Here is an 18,514-nt window from a genome sequence, read left to right on the forward strand (position 1 = left end):
TAAAGCAGCTCTTATCTTCTGTTTATGCTTCGTGTGGTTCCAGTAGATTCAGCACTATCAACACTCCTGGGACTGGATTGCTGGTTGCCAGAGCTGATTCAGTGCTTGGTTAGCTCTTACTGGTTGTACACACACTGAGCAACTTTGATGGGTTTCTTTATTCAAGAAGGCTGCTGCAAGAAGCTGCTCTATATAACAATCTGCAGCTACAACATGCAGGCAAATCATGCACATTGTGACATTGTTGCATCATTTTAAGTGAGCATATCTGTATTTGTTAACATAATATCTGAGATGTGCAGTTGTCATTCAGATAAAGTCTGTTTTACATTTGAGAGGTTCCAGCAGTTTTACTGTGACCTTGAATGGGGAACAAATGTCAGAAATAGATGCTTGGGGCACAACTTTGCAGCAGCCCCATGCATGTTGCTAGCATTTTAGGGCATTTCTAGGATTGTAGGATGTTTTAAGGTTGAGGATATGTGGGATTTTTAGGATGTTTCTAGGATTTTGGGTCGTTTCTGTGATTTCAGAGGCCAGGGGCTAGTTTCAGCAGCCCCATGCATGTTTCTAGCATTTTAAGATATTTCTAGGATTTTAGGACCTTTCAAGGATTTTAGTCTGTTTCTAGGATTGTGGTACATTCCTAGGATTTTATGATGTTTCTAGGATTTTTGGACATTTCAAGGATTTTAGCATGTTTCTAAGATTTTAGAAAATTTCTTGGTTTTTAGGTTGTTGTAGGATTTTAGGACCTTTCTACAATTTTATAATGTTTCTTAGATTTTCATACATTTCTAAGATTTTAAGACATTTCGAGCATTGAGGGACCTTTTTACAATTTTAGAACGTTTTGTGGATTTTCATACATTTCTAAGATTATAAGATATTTCGAGCATTTTAGGACATTTGGACAATTAAAGGACATTCATAGAGTTTTAGGACATTTCGTGGATTTTAGGACATTTTGAGGATTTTAGGATGTTTCTAGGATTTTAGGACATTTTGAGGATTTTAGAAAGTTTCTAGAACTTGAGGATATTTCTAGTATTGTACCACATTTTGAGGATTAAAAAAAATTCTAGAATTTTAAGACATTCTAGAATTTTAGAACATTTCTTGGATTTTCAGATGTTTCTAGGATTTTAGGATGTCTGCAGGATTTTAGGACATTTTTACAATTTTGGGATGTTTCAAGGATTTTAAGACATTGGGGGCTTAACAAGGACCTCTGTCAGGGGGTGCAGGGGATTCTCAACAGGCACTCTTTTTTTTGATAAACAAACTCTACTTTGATGCTATTGTATATACTCTGGCACCTTATGTTTACCAAAAGTACACATTACAACCAATTCCTAGTGTGAATCACTGTATTTCTATGCTGAAATAGAAAATGTTTGTGGGGGGGCGCCCGGCACTCTGCACCCTATCAGGGGCCAGATTTGGCCAGCAGGCTGTAAGTTGAGTATCATTGCAGCTGGACATTTGCTTGACACTTGATATAACACCTTCTCCTTTGCCTTCTCCTCCCTGCAGCATGGAGGGCAGTATAGTGCGCCTGCCAGAGGTGATTGCTCTGAAGAAGCGCTACCGGGCTTACCTTTACCTGGACGAGGCCCACAGTATAGGGGCCCTGGGGCCGAGAGGGAGAGGTGTGGTCGACTACTTTGGCCTAGACCCCTGCGATGTGGACGTCTTGATGGGCACATTTACCAAGAGCTTTGGTGCTGCAGGGGGATACATCGCAGGGAAAAGGGTGAGGATGGAGGACTGGAAGTTTAATTTATTGCTGTTTCATTTTGGTTTTGAAGGCAGGTTATAAAGAACGATTCGAGGTTAGACGGGCATCCGAGAATGAGCTGATCTCAAGCTTTTGTAGTCACAAGACATAGATGGTTATCAGTGTTTTTACTGGGTTAGTGAATGAGGCTAAACAGCAATCTTCCAAAGAATGCTCCCCTTGTAAACAATCTCTAAAGATCAGGTGTTACTGTGTCAAGTGATGAATTCAGATTGTGATAAAAAGGTCACCTGTCACCTCAGTTATGTGGATGTTCAACCTTGCAGTGCATGACTGCTGCATTCCTGACATGTTAGCATCATTAACTTGTCAAAACAAAAGGTGAGGTTCACAAAAATCTTGACTTCAAGACCTAAACAACTTTTTTTTCTTCGTGTCACCCACAACCTCTGCTGCATTCCCACAGTGACTTGTTTCATTTTTTAAGAAAGCCAGCACCAAGGCATGAGCCACGAATCTAAGAACGTGTCATCAAGTTGCAGGATGTAGATTACAGTAAAGTGTTAATAAGCTGTATTTAAAAAAACAAAACAGAAAAGATGGATGGTGGTTTAACCCTCAATACCCTGATCTTGTGCTGCGTTCAGATGCCTTTCACAAGCACTGAAATAAAAGAAAATTGGTTATGTTTATTTTCAATATTTTGAAAAGAAAGAATTGCAATAGAGGGAAATGCAATGAGCAACTTTGTAAAAAAAAATTGCAAAAAACAAACAAAGAGTTAAAGGTAACAAGAAAATGCCTTAAAAAATTATCCCTGGGGGCTCATTAAATATTATTTAAAAATCTAAGGGGAAAAACTGAGAACCTTATTATTAAATTTTGTTACAGAAAGAAAATACTTTTTAAAAGTTATTTCTCTCTTTAATTTCTTTCTTTTTTTGTAGCACTTTCTTAAGGTAATTTTTATGTCTGTCTGTTGCTTAACTTAAGGTAATTTTCTTGTACCTTTTTACTAATTTCGTGCTATTTTTTTGGCCATTTCTTTTTTAGTTGCTCATTGCGCTCTTTTAATGCTTTTGAAAGAATTCTTCAATCTTTATTTAGTCTTGATGGGTTATTGAGAGCAAGCTCTCATTGACAATGACGATGAGAAAAATACATCACACAAAAAAGAAAAAAGTGAATGTGCGCAATAAGAAGAGTAACAGAATCATCTAACCAATTAAAAGCAAGTAAAACAATACAGTTAAAATAAATGAAATATTAAAACAAGATTAGAAACAATATTTTTTTCTTGAATTATTAAAGACAGTTGCAGACTGTGACAGAATTAATGGTGATCAGAGATCTGAATTGACCAGTAGATACAAGTGAACTGAGTTTCAGTTTTATAATTTTTATAAATACAATACATTTTTATCAACTTACTTGCAAGAAAATGCAATTTGTATTGAATGCAAGAGACTTAATATATTTTTACAATCAATGCAAAACTGTATTTTCTCCATGATCTTTTGACATTTTAATGATCATAACTATTTTTTTGAATGCAAATGCAGTGAATAAGGATCTTATTCTCACACTAAAGCATGCAGTAAATGTAAAGAAAGCCAAGCCATGGTTACAAAAAGTCTTGAACTCTCCTATTGCAGTTTTAGAGATTGTAGTGAAAAACTTTTCATGAACAAGCTCTTACGTCTTCTGTGTATCTGCTGGGTTTAGGAGCTTATTGAGTACCTGCGCTCCCATTCCCACAGTGCGGTCTACGCCACCTCCATGTCTCCTCCTGTGGTGGAGCAAATCATCACTTCTATGAAGTGCATTATGGGAGAGGATGGCACAACAATAGGTGAGTGGTGCAACAATATTAAAGGTTTTTTTTTTTCACTGGTGATACAGAGTTTAAATGAGTTGGTCCCCCTGAGCTCTGTGACTAATTTTGTGTTTGTTTTATTATTGTCATTTTAAGACCATTTTATGCCACTGATATAATTATTAGGGGTCTACTGATTTTTCATGGCTGATACTGATACCGATTATTAGTAGTAAATAACATTGAAAATTGATAAAAATGAAAATGTTTTTGTCATTATTAAGAATGGAATATAACAAACTCCAATTGAAAAATGTTGTTTAAATGCCTTCAGTAAATTTTTAATCAAAACTGAGACGTTAAGCATCATATACAGCAAAATCCCAGCAACGTTTTTTTTAAATAGAGTAAAGTGAAAATTTAAATAAAAAATTAATAAATAAAAATAACTCCCTTAGGTTTTACAAAATAAAAGTTCCTCCCATGATGACACTTTCTTTGTACTTTTTAATAAAGTAATTTTATTTGGGATCATTGAAATAAAATGCAGATACAGACAGTTGGCAAAATGCTGAATAACGGTTCCATTAATCAGCCAGGCCGATAATCTGTGGACTCTGAATAATGGTGAAATGACAGCATAATATTGCAAAATCACCCTTGGTTCATTTTTTTTTAACATGTCTGAGGAGAGAGGAGCAGCTTTTGTCAGATATTTAGAACATTAGATGGTTGAAGCAGCTCACAAAGACTCTTAATAAATCTCATAATCTGATACTTTCAGCTTGTCTTTTAAAATATACTAAGAGTGACAACTATCAGACAAGTGTTGCTGTTGTTATTGTAAATGTTGAATGAATAAAATCTCAGCTGCTGTAGTGGTTATGAGTTTCCACCTGGTGTCAGTGTACACCAATAAAATCCACCATAGTCCTATCTGAGAGCTGAAGCCGCATACATTTCAGATGGAGTAAATAGTATCTAATGTTGAGTCATTATTTAAATTGCAAAATTGTGACGTCAGCCTGTGTGATTATACAACTACAACGGCTGCAATACGATTAAATGATAGATATTCATGTGTGAACACAACGGCCTACTCGCTTCTTGATTTTGATTTATTTATCTGGAACGTGAAAAAAAGACAAATTATTATACAAAAACAGACACACAAAAAGAAATAATAATTATAATATATATTCTATATATAATATATATACATATTATAGGTTTAAATGTGTATATATATACCCACATAAAAAAATTAAATATCTTTGTTTTTTTATTATTATTTCCAGAATAAATAGAAAGATAAAGTATCAAAAATAAATATTAAATAACCAAACAAATAAAAAACAACCCCTGTAAACACTCAGTGACTGTCAAACCCTCTCATCATCCCTGTACCTCTTCTCTTTATATGCTGCTGTGTTTGTGTGCCGTCGGGAAATCCACCTGCAGCTAAAGCCAAAAAGAAAACTTTCTTTGGTATCCACCTTGAAATGGTGCTGATTGTAGAGATCCTATGTGTTTCTGAGGGAAAGTTGTCTGTGAAGCGTCCATTTTTTCACAGACACGGATGTAAACTGTGAGAGAAACATGACTTTTTCGTGGCAGCGTTCAACCCTGGTGCAATAATTCTAACCTGTCATGTTTGTTGTTGGAATAGACACTATCATTTGTATGGTCAGAAAAAACACACTATAGCTCTATATGCAAAATCTGCATGAAATAGTTTTTTTTTGTGACTGAATTTGTGAGCAAACTAACTGTGTTTGTAGTTTGCAAACCTAGCTTTTCAAAGAACGCAGTGCATCTCCTGATCTCCTGTGGGGGAAGGAAAACAATACAGAGAAACTAAAAACTTGATCTCCCCATGGTGCCTGGATGCTGTAACACTCAGATGTTTTCCCACATTCATCTCATAAATGTGATTGTTTTCAGCTGCTTGTCAACCTTCTTTTTTTCTTCATCTTCTCAAAGCATCATCAAGCTCTGAATAATTTCGTATTCGTTATTTTTCCAACCAGAGAGATAAAACCTGGCAAAGAAAACTCATGTTTAATTCCAAAACTTCATACACATTTTATTTCAATTCAGTATTTTTCCACATTTGTTCTTTTTATTTTCTTCCATGAATTGTTCTGAATAGAGATGAAGGATCTTCAGCACAGATAAAATAACCAGTATTCAGCACATTGTAACTCTACTGAATGATCATTAAAAATGCATCCTTTGCAAAAGTTTAATAGAAGTGTAGTTACTCTTGTTGCATTTGCAGTCAGCTCTTGTGTTTCAAGATGTCTTCTTCTCATCCCAAGGCTGTGAACGTGTGCGACAGCTTGCAGAGAACACAGTCTATTTTCGCAAGAGGCTTCGAGAAATGGGCTTCATCATCTACGGCAACGAGGACTCACCTGTCGTACCCATGATGCTCTACATGCCCGCCAAGATAGGGTGAGCCTCCAGCTTTGATTTGTATGGAGGCCTAGACGAGATATAAGTATTGAAAGCCACTTAATACTCAATATTGAAATTGAAATGCTACTGAAATCATAACTCTGAAATGTGAACTTTGGAAACTGTGCATCTGAATGTATGTGTTCTAAATTCTCCAGTTTTAAATTAAAATGTGAAAACAAATTCAAATCCGAACCGTAAAGATTCAGATTTCAAATAATTGGACTCAGGTTGCGCAAATTAGATGAATTCCGTGAACTTCAGACCAAAAAAATTCATGTTGAAAAATCTATTATTTTGTAATAATGGAACTTGAATATTTGGATGTGAATTTGTGAACATTGGAAAAACAAACTTAAACTCAGCTTTTGAAATAGCAAATCAATAAAGTTCACATTTAAATTTCAAAGCGGTTAATTCAGAAGATATAAATACGTATACATTTTTAATGTACAATATTTCAAAAATATGAATTCAGTGGTGTTTAAATTTCAATGTTAACTATTCAGTAGCTGTTAAAATTCAAGTACTTGTGCATCTTATTTGCTTCTGCAGACTATTTGCTTTGAATTATTGCACTAACTCCCCCCTGGATCAATACATTGTGATGAATAGTATGATTGGATATCAGATGTTAAAGTTTTAGGATTCTGAACATATCAAGGTTTATTCATTGGTCTGAAACTTACTTTGGAGACACTGTTTGAATTCAACTTTACATGTATAATTTTATTTTTTCAGTGGCCAATTTAATATATATCCATATATGATTTTAGCTGCTATTATTTTCTGGCGGGACATTAAATTAAAAATAGAAGCCTGTTTTTTCAAATGTTTTCACCATTTTGGTTAATGTTTTTTTTGTTTTGATTATTATTGTTATTAATATTGTTGTTGTTGCTATTATTATTACAATAACTTTGTATCACATTCGCATATTTATACAGACATAGGGGTGCAACTCTCAGGTTTATGTCTTCTTAGAACACGTATTTTATGCTCATGTTATTTGTGCTTTGTTCATGTTCATTCCACCAGAGCATTTGGCAGGGAGATGTTGAAAAGGAACATCGGGGTGGTGGTCGTTGGCTTCCCCGCTACGCCCATCATCGAGTCCCGGGCGCGCTTCTGCATCTCAGCCGCCCACACGAAAGACATGCTCGACAGGGTAACTAAACACTCTCACTGCTGAGTAACATATGTTTAGACAGATGGGAAACCAGATTTGTCAATTTGTCAAAACTGGCTTTTAAATGTTTGCTGTGCTTGTGTGAAGAATTAGAGCTTAATTTAAGAACATTATTTAAACATGGAAATAGTTAATTGATGACACAAACACTCCAAACATTTATTTTTTGTAGCATTTTAATGGAAAATGTGAAAACTTTCTTCAAATCAGGATACAGCTTAGTTTTATCTGCAGTAAATTGTATCAACAGGACAATCTAGTTCTTTACAAAAGGCTCTGATTCTCACCTCTGATTGGTTGGCCTGTCCTCAGTGAGGGGTGCCTCAAACATGGCAGTTAACTCTCATTAGTGATACTGGTGTTTTTCAGTATTTTTCACCTTTGGTCTTCTTCTACACACTCACGCCTTGTTTTCCTGTATTCCATGTGGAAAACCTGCCTCGCTTTTCTTTGGGAAAAAGAAAAAAGTATTTGTAGGCTGCAAGATCTGTAGTAGCAAGTGTATTGATGTTGACTAGTCTTGTGTGGCCAGATCTTGCTACCACACTGACCTTTCTCCTTATGTGGGCAGAACTGAAGTCGAAGAAAACGCTCCGGGTTTTTAAAAATACTTAAGTGGTAAAGATTTCGGTCCTGGTTGATTTGGTTACACCTGTAGTTTCTGGTGGTAACAGCAAATGTGGTTCAACACTACAGGTCACAGAGCTCTGGGGCAGCAAAATAACATTGTCAGGCAATAATCTGGACTTTTTTCCATCATTCTGTGAACAACTGTGATCTGATTTTATGCTGCACATGGAATGATTCTGCAGACAGCAGGGTACAGTGAAAGTTGGCTAAAGTTACCGCACTAAGTGTGCAGCCTGTTGCCTGCAGCTCTTCATCTAACAGCTCACTGTGGGTGCTTCTGACTGTTTCATAACTCCCTGCAATATTTCAAACTAATCTGCTGTCAAACAATGCTGAGAATTAACATGGTCGTAGCTGTAGTGCTAATCTCACTGATATACATATTGCATTTCCTTTGACTACTTAATTATGAAAGTCAACTCGTGTTTTACCCTTTAAATGCTTTTAATGTGAAGCTGCAGCAGTAGGAAATGTTCACTTTCTATTAGTAGTAACTTAATACAGCATTTCCTTGTCATGTGTGTGGAGGGCAGAGGGGTTCGCTTGCTCTCCATTTGGCTTTCCACCTGAGCACATGGAAGGGCAGAGAGGGCCCAGAACAGAGCTAAACTGCCAAAATATATTACAAATAAAGATAAACATTTCTTTAATAAGAATGGTTTTGTCTGAACTACAAATATATCTATAATGCAATACTTTCATCAGTAGGCCATAGGCTCAGTCATTTTTGTATTAAACTAGTTTGTGGACAGATAGTGACTTAAAATGTTTGAGATTATTACTTTAAATTTGCCAGAACTGCCAGACTACTAATTTAATCTTACTGGGGTTTAGAGCTAAATACAGGTCTAGGGGGCTGTGGTTAATTACATAACTTGTACACGCAGCATTGTTTATCAAAATGTTCTAGCATGTAGCTTATTAGCCAGATTTACAAGTTGTTGACTCCAGACGAAAGATAAGGGTGTGAGTGCTTATATTAAATTTTGAAAAGCTTATCTCAGTTGCTGATAGAGGTTCGGGCTGATTTTTGTATACAGTATCACTCCTTTACATTCCAGCTTTCTTATTAGTCGGGGTAATGACCTTCGGTTTGTTTGAATTCAAGCAAAGAGATCATGATAGCACCAAAGGAAAGAGGTTCAGTCTAATGGGCGGGGAACTATCTGTTGTTTTAAGGACACTTTTATGATCTCTTATGACCCCAGATGTCTTCTAGAGATCACTTTAGTCAGACTGAATCCCTCCCTGGCCTGCAGATAAATGTATAGTATGTTCCCTGTGTTTCTAACCCTGCTGTTTCCTCATTGTGCTGCTCTACGTCAGTGCAGGCTGTTGAGCTTTGATCGCTCTTGGCAGCACATCAAAAAAACCTCCCACTCCTCCCGACGAGGGCTCCTCTGCTACGATACTGAGCTTACTGCCTGCTCGCCTTCTTCCAGTCTCTGTATAAACTTCAGGCTGTCTCTGATTTTAACATAAATATAGCTCATTTCACACAGTGGGTGAACCTTCTCCTGTCTAATTGGGCTGTCCTTGTGGCTCACTTGGCTCAGATGCATACTGTGTCTCCAGGAAGTGCTGAGGCTGTTACCCACTCCTCCTTTTGCTCTTCAATAAAAAAGAGGAAATCAAATGAAGACAGGGAGTGGGAGTATTGTAGTGGTGTAGTGCTTTTATCTGTCATGATGTTAAAATCTCTCTTTGTTAGCCTTCCTCTCTGTACCATGCAGTCGTACTTTGATGTGTCATGTCGATTCGGGTGTCTCTTTTATCCGCTGGTGCACTTTCACAGTTTTGCCGTCTCATTCAAACACACCCATACAAGTACACATAAACCTCACTTCTTTTACTTTTGTCCTTCTGAAGACCTTTCATTACACACATCCACATCACATTAATATCCAAACCATGAAACAGATGTGAAAACATGCTAATCTACACTGAGTTAAGAATTAAAGGACACTTACAATCACCACTACAACAGTTAGTACGTTTACATGCACAGTTAAGTTGAACTACAGTTTAAGCTCAATTAGGTCATTTAATTGTCCTTTTGTCCTTGTTCCAGTATACAAGTACTGGGGGACAATAGATTTATTGACGGGAGTATGTCAGACTTCCACAGTAGGGGGAGATATGCCCCCTTAGAGCTAGTTGCTATTGGACCTATTGCATCACATACCAAACAAATTAGAAAACAGTAAACACGTTGCATGTCAAACAGTGAAAGCATGGATAACTTTTCAACGCAGCTTTTGCAATGTGGTTGACCGCTGACATGAGCTGCATCTGTGTGCTTAGCTCATAGGTAATAGTTCAAACTCAAAGTACGTCTGTGACATTTTATTTCCATTTGCCACAAGGTGCATATTAACTTTGACTTGTCAACTGAACCATCCAATCAGTCTAATTATGGGCTGTTCTACACTAATGCACACTCAAATACACAAAACCATCATTCAGCCAGGGTCTTTGTGTCTTCCATCAAAACACCGTAATCAAGTAAGAGCACTTTTTGGTCATGTTACTATTGACAATACGACTGCTTTAAATTTAAAAAAGTTTTAAACACATGACTCATAAATATTGCACTTTTAAGGATGAATAGCTTCTTTCTGGGTGAAGAGTTTCAGCCAGAACTTTTGCCAGACTTTCTGCTGTCTTTGTAATAAATCTGTATGAACTCATTGCCTCCTGTGCCATAAGAAGATGTCCTACTGGTGGCGTCACCTCACAGCCAAGTAATAGGACTGAAAAATTGGAAAGATTGGGTCCATCTGCAGCATTAAAGTCAGAGGCGTTTTCTGTTTCAGTCCAAGTTTGTGATTTAAGGACGACAGGTGTGTTTTTCCATAAAAATCTCGCTTGGTGCCGCTTTAAATTTCCTCCAGTCCCATATCGCCCTTCATGGTGACAGCTTCTTTATTGTATAAATGTCTCCACAGGCGCTGAGTGTCATCTGTGAGGTAGGAGACCTTCTTCAGCTCAAGTATTCCCGACACAAAATACAGCCGTCTTTGGCGCGGCCCTTTGACGATAATGTGTATGAGGACATTGACGACTGATGAACCACTCCTCTCCTTTAAGTGGGGTGAAAACCACAACAACCGCCCCAAAATACAGAACGGGTCAAGATGGATCACAAGTCTTCCACAAGGACCGAGATGTGCACAGGTGCCCCTTGTCACTCGCTTGCCATAATGTAACCCCCCCAACAAATGGAAAACACTTAAAACTATCATCTAATTCTACTTTGCCTTACATAGACATGCAGAACTTGTGGTGCACACACTGAAAAACAGCACTTCTGCTTTTTCCCCATGTTCTTTTTTATTACTTTTATCATTTTGTGCGTACGAATCTTAGTTGTGTGCGTGCATATGTGTCAAATGTGTGTGTATGTCTGGAGTGCTTGCAGCGTTCATTATGCGAAGCCTTGTGTTTGTGAAGTGGACAAATGCCAACTTTCCTAATGTCTCTGAAATTGTGAGCTGCTGGGTTTTTCATGATATTAATCTAAAGTGGACTTTAATGGGGTAAAGTGAAGTTACTTTTAAGCATAAAACAAAAGGCATTTTTCTGTCATCCAGCGCTGCTCAGATCAGTGATTATTGCCATACGCAGAAAGCACTGGATGTTGCAATGTTTGCACAGGACCAGGTTAGTGACCTGATTCAACCCTCTCAGTCAGTTTGTAAGCAAGATATAGTACCTAGTGAAATAGGATTTTGTATTTAATAATCCAGATCTGGCTGCCATTGGATAATATATACCTTATACTATTCAGAGAACCCCAAAATCCACCTGGCATTTTTACAGACTTTCTTTTTGGTGGTGGTGCAAACTTTACTAGGGGTCTTCTAATTTTCTAGAAAGTGGTTTTGTAAGTTTAAACAGGTACAACTTTTTCCCATTTCTTTAAATGGAGTATGACTACTCTAAAAAGTCCTGGTTAATGACACCTAGAGGCTGTGCTGCTTTTTGCACCAGCCTTCTCCACACATTTTTGAACCAGCCGACATTTTGTTCAAATAACATCTTTATCAGTCCATCCTTGGCTCTTCAAGACAGCTAAAATAAAGAACTTCAGAGTTAAAGGAATACTGTACTCCACAAAATTACCACATGTATACTAATTTCTCACCCTGTGTTACCTTGAAATCTTAAGGAAAACTTTTCTCACATGCCTCCACGGTTAACAAAGAATCCAAAAACAGAAAATTCTTGATGAATTGTTGTCATGGAGGTGCATGTTTAACAACAGCAAAACACTTCTAAAATACTAAACAGTGTCACACATGGACAATTTGCCAAGGTGCGCTCCCTGTCCGTGCACACAAAAATATTTTAAATAGTAAGGCTTTAGTGAAAATGCACGTGTTTGGGAAGCACTGAGGATATGGCTGGATAAATGAGACTTGGATTATCCTGCGCAAGTTGTGTGAGAGTTTGTAAACGGATGTTTTGCTGTTGTTTACAACAGTTCCCCTTTTACTGCAATGCATGACGAATTTTCCTGGTGAACGAAAAATCAAAACAAATTCTAGCATGCAAGACAAAGAAAGTTTTCTTTACAAATTCAGGGCCGCACAGGGTGAGTAATTGTTATAGAACTGGTCATTCTGTGGGTGAAACATTCCTTTAGGTAAACCACTTCTACCAACAGTGGTGTTGACAGTACCAGAGGATGTTGACCAGCAGAAATTACACTGCTCAGTGCAATGATTTATAAAGTTGCCCATTTTTGGAAATATTTGTTTGTTAGCTTTCTTTCTAGGGTTAAATGAGAAGATCAATTCCATTGCCATGACTCAATGGTAAATCGAAAGCTACAGCCAACACATACGTGGCTTTGTGTGGCCCAAAGAAATATGGTTCCAGCCTGAAACTCATCATAAAACCACAAATTTTTCAGTACCACAGAAGCATCACATGCCCCTGATTAAAGCCATTATGCTAAGCTTAGCTAATAACCTGTTGGTTCTAGAATGGTATCTGGGGTTGAGCGGTATGCAATATTTCATACCTTCCTGAAATTTCAACGGGATTTACGATATATGATGTAAGCGTGTGGTGCTTACACCATCATAAAACAAAACATATCTTGCTAGTATTCTAGTTAGTAAGTCGAGTGTCCCAACAATCACCAGTTTATCAAAATAAATCCTTAATTCATCAAGTGAGATGTAAAAAAACATGCCGTTATTCCCCATGGTCTGTCTCTGCTGTTTCTGGCTGATGGCTGTTTACAGTCCTGTAACTTCTCCCTCCTGTTCCACCAGTAGAGACCAGTGACTGGTGCATGCTGTGCACTATATACAAGGAGTTTAATATAAAGAGGAGCGTCTGTATTTATGACAATATTGACATACCTTTGGAATTTCTAAATACTGTACCTTGATATACCGAAATACCCTGATACCGCCCAAGCCTAGTGGTATCTACCATATCTAAATTTAAAACAAACCAAATAATCACATTTCCTGAAATGTGAAACTATTTCTTTGAATTCAGATCAGTAATAGTTACATTTTTATTAACTTACAAAAGCTAAGAATAATTAGCATTAAAAACCATGAAAACAAAAGGTTATTAACTACATCTTGAGAATTTTATTTTCCTCAACTAACACCAGCTCCAGGTCAGTGCAACAGTGCCAAAATGGAAATAAATTTGATGTAACTGCAGCCATGCCATTAGCCATGTTACTGTAGTGTATGAGAGTAAACTGACAACACACAGAGGAAAAACCTCATGCCTCAGAGCTCCAACAAGTAGAGATTGATATCTTCTTAAACTCATTGTTTCTGGTATTAGTAAAATCCATCAAAATCAGCAGGCATATCTGCATCCATTCCAAATACAAGAAGAACATTATATTTAGTGTAATTCTCACAAATCGACAGGAGATTAATCTGTCTGCAAAATATTTCATTGGACCTTTTGTTCAGTAATTGAATTTTTATTTTTGGATGATTTTGTTACATTGTAACTAGTACTATTTTCCAGTGATAACATTTAAGTATATTATTAAATTCAACTGAATTAAAACTTAATTAAATTCCAGTACTCCAAACACATGAAGTATAATATAGAAAGTACACAAATCTCTTAGAAAGGTTATATTAATGTATCTATTGGCTGTCAGTGGATAAACTATAAAAAGCTGTATTTAACAGACTAGCAAAATATCTATTGACACTTGAATGGGGACATAAAACCCTAATCGTCTGTTACACATGGATTTTGCTGGCTTTCCGTTCCCACAGCTATGTTACATGTCACTATCACTGGCATCCTTCAGTGTGATTATATGGTTTTTGGTTTTTTTTTTAACTTGACCAACTTCTTTGTACAGTTTATTGTATGTTGGGTGACCTCAAACATCAAGTTTAGCATGACTCACAGAGTTGTGACTTTCATTTTATTCTTACTTTTTTATTCAAAGACTCAAAGAATATCTGCCAAATAACAGTCCAGTCAGCCTGGTGTTCAGAAGAAAATGCTGGTATTGTACATTTCTGCAAGCAATTAATATGTTAACATTTGTTTCATACATCATTCATAACTTAAGTGATGAGCTGAGATAAGCTGACTTGGTCATAGGGCAGTGGAGGGGATTGTTGATGGCATATCACCTGGACACCTACCAAGCACCAGACCACCAGACCACAGTGTGAGACCAACAAACAACAAAACTAGCTTTTTTTTTTGGTCGAGTTATTGCTACCGCATTTTAGGTGTTGTAGGGATCTGTTGAACTCTTTCCTGCACCCTTTCAGTTCCAAAACTTGGGAGTTTAAGCCACCAGTCACTGATTTTCAAACAGGGGAAGTGCCAAGAAAAGTTAATAGTGGCTTTTTTTTGTAGGGACCTGTCCCTGTTTATCCTTTTTTTTAAGCCCCCAAACATGGGTGTTTTTTTTTTGACCCATCGGCGTGTTTCCTGTGGCTTTTCAGTTCCAAAGCGTGTGTTTTTAAAGGGATCTGACTGTGTGTTTCCAACAGCTTTTCAGCTCCAAGTATGGGTGGTTGGAAGGGATGCTTTACTGTGTTTCTAATAGTTTTTCTGCCGCTAAATATCGGTGGTTTTTGGGGACCTGTCTCTGTGTCTCCAGCAGCTTTTCAGCCCTCATACATGGTTATTTAAGTGACCCATCACTGATTTTCCAGCAGGGATGGTGCCAAGAAAAGTGGTTATATTTTGACCATGACATTGCTGTGTTTCCAGTGGATTTGTAACCAAGACATCACAGCATTTCCAGCTGGAATTGTGCCCCAAGAGCTGGATATTTTAAGCCAAAACATGATCTTTTCTTAAATATAACCAAGTGGTTTTGGTGCCTAAACCTAACCACACCGTAACCACAGCATTATTGAAATGTAAATTTCAACATATTTGCTATAAAACCATGCACATGTAAAGTATCCATGGCTTGTAGAAAGGTACAATGCCGGTATTTTTTTCTGGTGATTGGGTTGGTCCAATTCTTTTGTTTAGAGCTAAAATATAAAGGGTCAGTTAGTCACTCCATGCAGTGCAAAAAATGGGAAGTACTTAAATCTCCAGACAAGAACATTTAAACCATTAAGACAAGTGTGGATGTGATTCAGCGCTGGTTGTAATATCCATCATTTCTCTCCATCTCTTGGGTGCTTATTAGTGATAACCTCATTGCTCTGTCTCATAATGTTGTTTTAATGCCTTGTCTAACAAAGTGCTATCTTTGTGCTGTGATTTGGAAGTCATTAATATTTTCAATCAGTGTGTGTGTGGGGATGGGTGTGCGTGCTTGCTCGCATGGTTTTGGGTGTTGGTCAGTGTGTGTTACAGCACTTTTACCTTGCTTTTCTACCCCTTGTCTTTTGATATCTTGGTTCATATTTACATTGTGCTACTGAGCTTTGGGACAACAACACTCCCTAAATGAAGGCAGCTGTAAAAAGAAATTCCACATGCATACATTCACACCTGCATGTATGCACACTGACAAGTATTGTGTAACCACTCGTTCCTCATACTAATGCATGTACAGTAAGAATTAGTCATTGATGCTGCTCTGCACCACAGCCGGTGGTGCTTGATGATATACACTGTTCTGCTAGATGTGACTTTTTTGAATGTCGTCATGAAAATCACTTCATTCCAGAGAAAGTTAACATGTCTTTGTGGGCTCTAGGGAGTTTCTTATTTTTTTTCTTCCATATTAGCGTTTATCTGTTACAGTAAATGGGAGATGTCTGTATTATTTAGTTTCCTTGCGATAGAAAAAGTATCAATACCTAAATCGTGGAATTACAAATGATTGTTAGGTAAAAGCGAAGAGTTACAATGTTACTTATATAGTTACAGAATGTATTTTATTTTGTTTAAACATTTGCACACAGGAAAGTCATCAAGTGATACTAAAAGCATAGCCTGGTGAGATCATTTTAATACCTTGAGCTCAACATTCTTTTTCGCTCTGCGTAGTGGTCGAGATTCACAGCCACCTGTTTGGTGGAAATTACAATCCAATCAGGGCCAATCAGGGATCTGCACCGTATTTGACAACGTAAGAAGCCAATCAGGGACTGTGTTAGTTGATGATGTAACATATAGGCAGCTGCTTGCAAAATAGTCATAGTGGCTCCTGCTAACTCTAAGGTTAATAGAGTTAAAACTACAATACGTGAAGTAATTGCAGAAATTCATCAGTCAAGTCAATTTTCAGGTTTCCATTACAGATTTGCACAAAACTTAGCAATATTTTCGCAATTAAAACACAAATAAATTCGACACAATTGCAAGATGACTGCGTTTCCATTGAGTAATGCCATGCGACGTCTCTCTCTACTGATAACATTCCAAGAAGCTTGGTGATGTGATGTTCAAAACATTAGCAGCTTTATTTCTATTGCAGCCACCGCACTAGCCGTCATTATTTCCAATCGAAGGCGACATAGGCGTGTTATGCAAGCGAAAATGGAAAGGCAAGCCCCTTATACTTGGGAGCGGCCACGTATGATGATGTCTGGGAGGTGATAGTCCAAGGTGATAGTGTAGAAGAGGCTTTGGCTAATGTTGGATTGGCTGAAGGTCCAGACTGATACAGAGAGAGAAAGAATGTTGAGCTCTCATCAGCAGGTTGGTCTTACCAGGCTACAAAAAGTAGGCATTTAGAGCATATTTTAATATAAAAATGGAGTAATATAAACCCCCGAGATCTCTTGGTCTGACGTCTTAATGATGCTATTCTTAATATAAATTAGACCTCCAGAGTACCTTCAGAACGATTAGTACTTGATTGAGAATAACCAGATGTAATCCATTTGGTCCTGAGTGTCAGTCTGTGAATACTACAATGTGTGGTAATGATCTGAACCACTCTGGATGCAAAGGTGTGAAAAGCTTAATGTTTTGGGTTTTTTTTTTTTTTTTACAGTCTTTGAGCTTTGCTGGTGTAAGATGGAATATGGTCCCGCTATTTTTACAAAGTTTATATCGTTTCACAGAAAAGGAGCTTTTCAGAATATTTTGTTTACTACAGAGTAACCTGGGAACGATGGTTGTCACTATTACTGGCAGCTTCACTTGAAAGCGCTTGAGTGTGCCATTAATAGAGGCAATCATCTCAACGTTTGAGTGCAAGTTACCACACATCAGAGATAATTATTTTCTGATATAGTGCCTTTTGAAGCAAATGATTTTCTAAGAATTCTGATTATAAGTGTCATAACTTGGATTGTTCATCTTTTACGGTCTCATTTGACTTCTTTTACCACTTTGTCCTCAACAATACTTATAATTAGCACTGGATGTGTTCTCTGTGTTGACTAATTGCCATGCATTTGATCATAGAAAGTGCACTATTTGCAACATATCAGCAAATTATTAACATGTAAAGTGTCACCCATGTCGATGATATCAGTAGATCATTAAAACAATAAAAACAAAGCTGTTTTGAATTGCCTTCAATCTTGTTAAGGCTCATGCTTGATTGCCTGGTATCAAACATAAATTTCTAACAGATTTCCATGGCAAAGAATGATTTTCCCTAACCAGTCACTTGGGACCAACGTATCTGCGTGAGTCAAACTTCATTTTAAGTCCACACTGATGTTTAGGCATGCCAACATACCCTTTTTCCTGTGTTCTTAGAGAGGAGAGGAGCAAAGTAAAACATACTTTGCTCCTCTCCTCTCTTTAATTTTTTCATTTTTTTCTCCTCTCTTTTCAATTTAGAACAACCTCAATTGCAGCATCTAGCTTGTCTTTAGCACTCAAAATTGTTGTTATTAGTCCTCATTGGTCCTGGTGCACTGCTTGACGAATGCATTAGTTCCACCAATGGCACTGATTTTGAAGAGGCTGTGAAAAAAAGCAAATAATGAAAGAAATGATTTGCAAATCCTTTCGAAAATGTTCCATTCACTACAGTACAAAGACAAGCCATTTAATGTTCAAACTGATATCGTTTGTTATTTTTTGTAAATATACACGCATTCTGAATGCAATGCCTCCAACACGTTCCAAAAATGTTTGAGACAGGGTTAGGGTCAGGACTGCAGGCAGGTCAGTCTAGTACCTGCACTCTTTTACTATGAAGCCACACTGTTGTAACATGCAGAATATGTCTCATTGTCTTGCTGGAAAAAGCAGGGACTTGAAAAATGAGTTGTCTGGATGGCAGCAT

General features: G+C 37.3%; 1 protein-coding gene across 1 annotated transcript in view; it reads left to right on the plus strand.

Annotated features, from left to right (window-relative positions):
- Positions 1–17,796, plus strand: part of LOC121953796 (serine palmitoyltransferase 2-like) — a 32,796-nt gene extending 15,000 nt beyond the window's left edge. The window contains exons 8-12 of the mRNA XM_042501018.2: positions 1,537–1,756; positions 3,467–3,593; positions 5,879–6,014; positions 7,056–7,185; positions 10,785–17,796. Of these exons, the coding sequence (XP_042356952.1) occupies positions 1,537–1,756; positions 3,467–3,593; positions 5,879–6,014; positions 7,056–7,185; positions 10,785–10,904 (733 nt within the window). The 3' untranslated portion in view covers positions 10,905–17,796. The remainder of the gene's footprint in view (positions 1–1,536; positions 1,757–3,466; positions 3,594–5,878; positions 6,015–7,055; positions 7,186–10,784) is intronic.
- The last annotated feature ends 718 nt before the right edge of the window (positions 17,797–18,514 follow it).

This window comes from Plectropomus leopardus, chromosome 14 (genome assembly GCF_026936395.1).
Source record: "Plectropomus leopardus strain MGB_pleo_1.0 chromosome 14, ASM2693639v1, whole genome shotgun sequence".
In the NCBI taxonomy this organism is placed as follows: Eukaryota; Metazoa; Chordata; class Actinopteri; order Perciformes; family Serranidae; genus Plectropomus; species Plectropomus leopardus.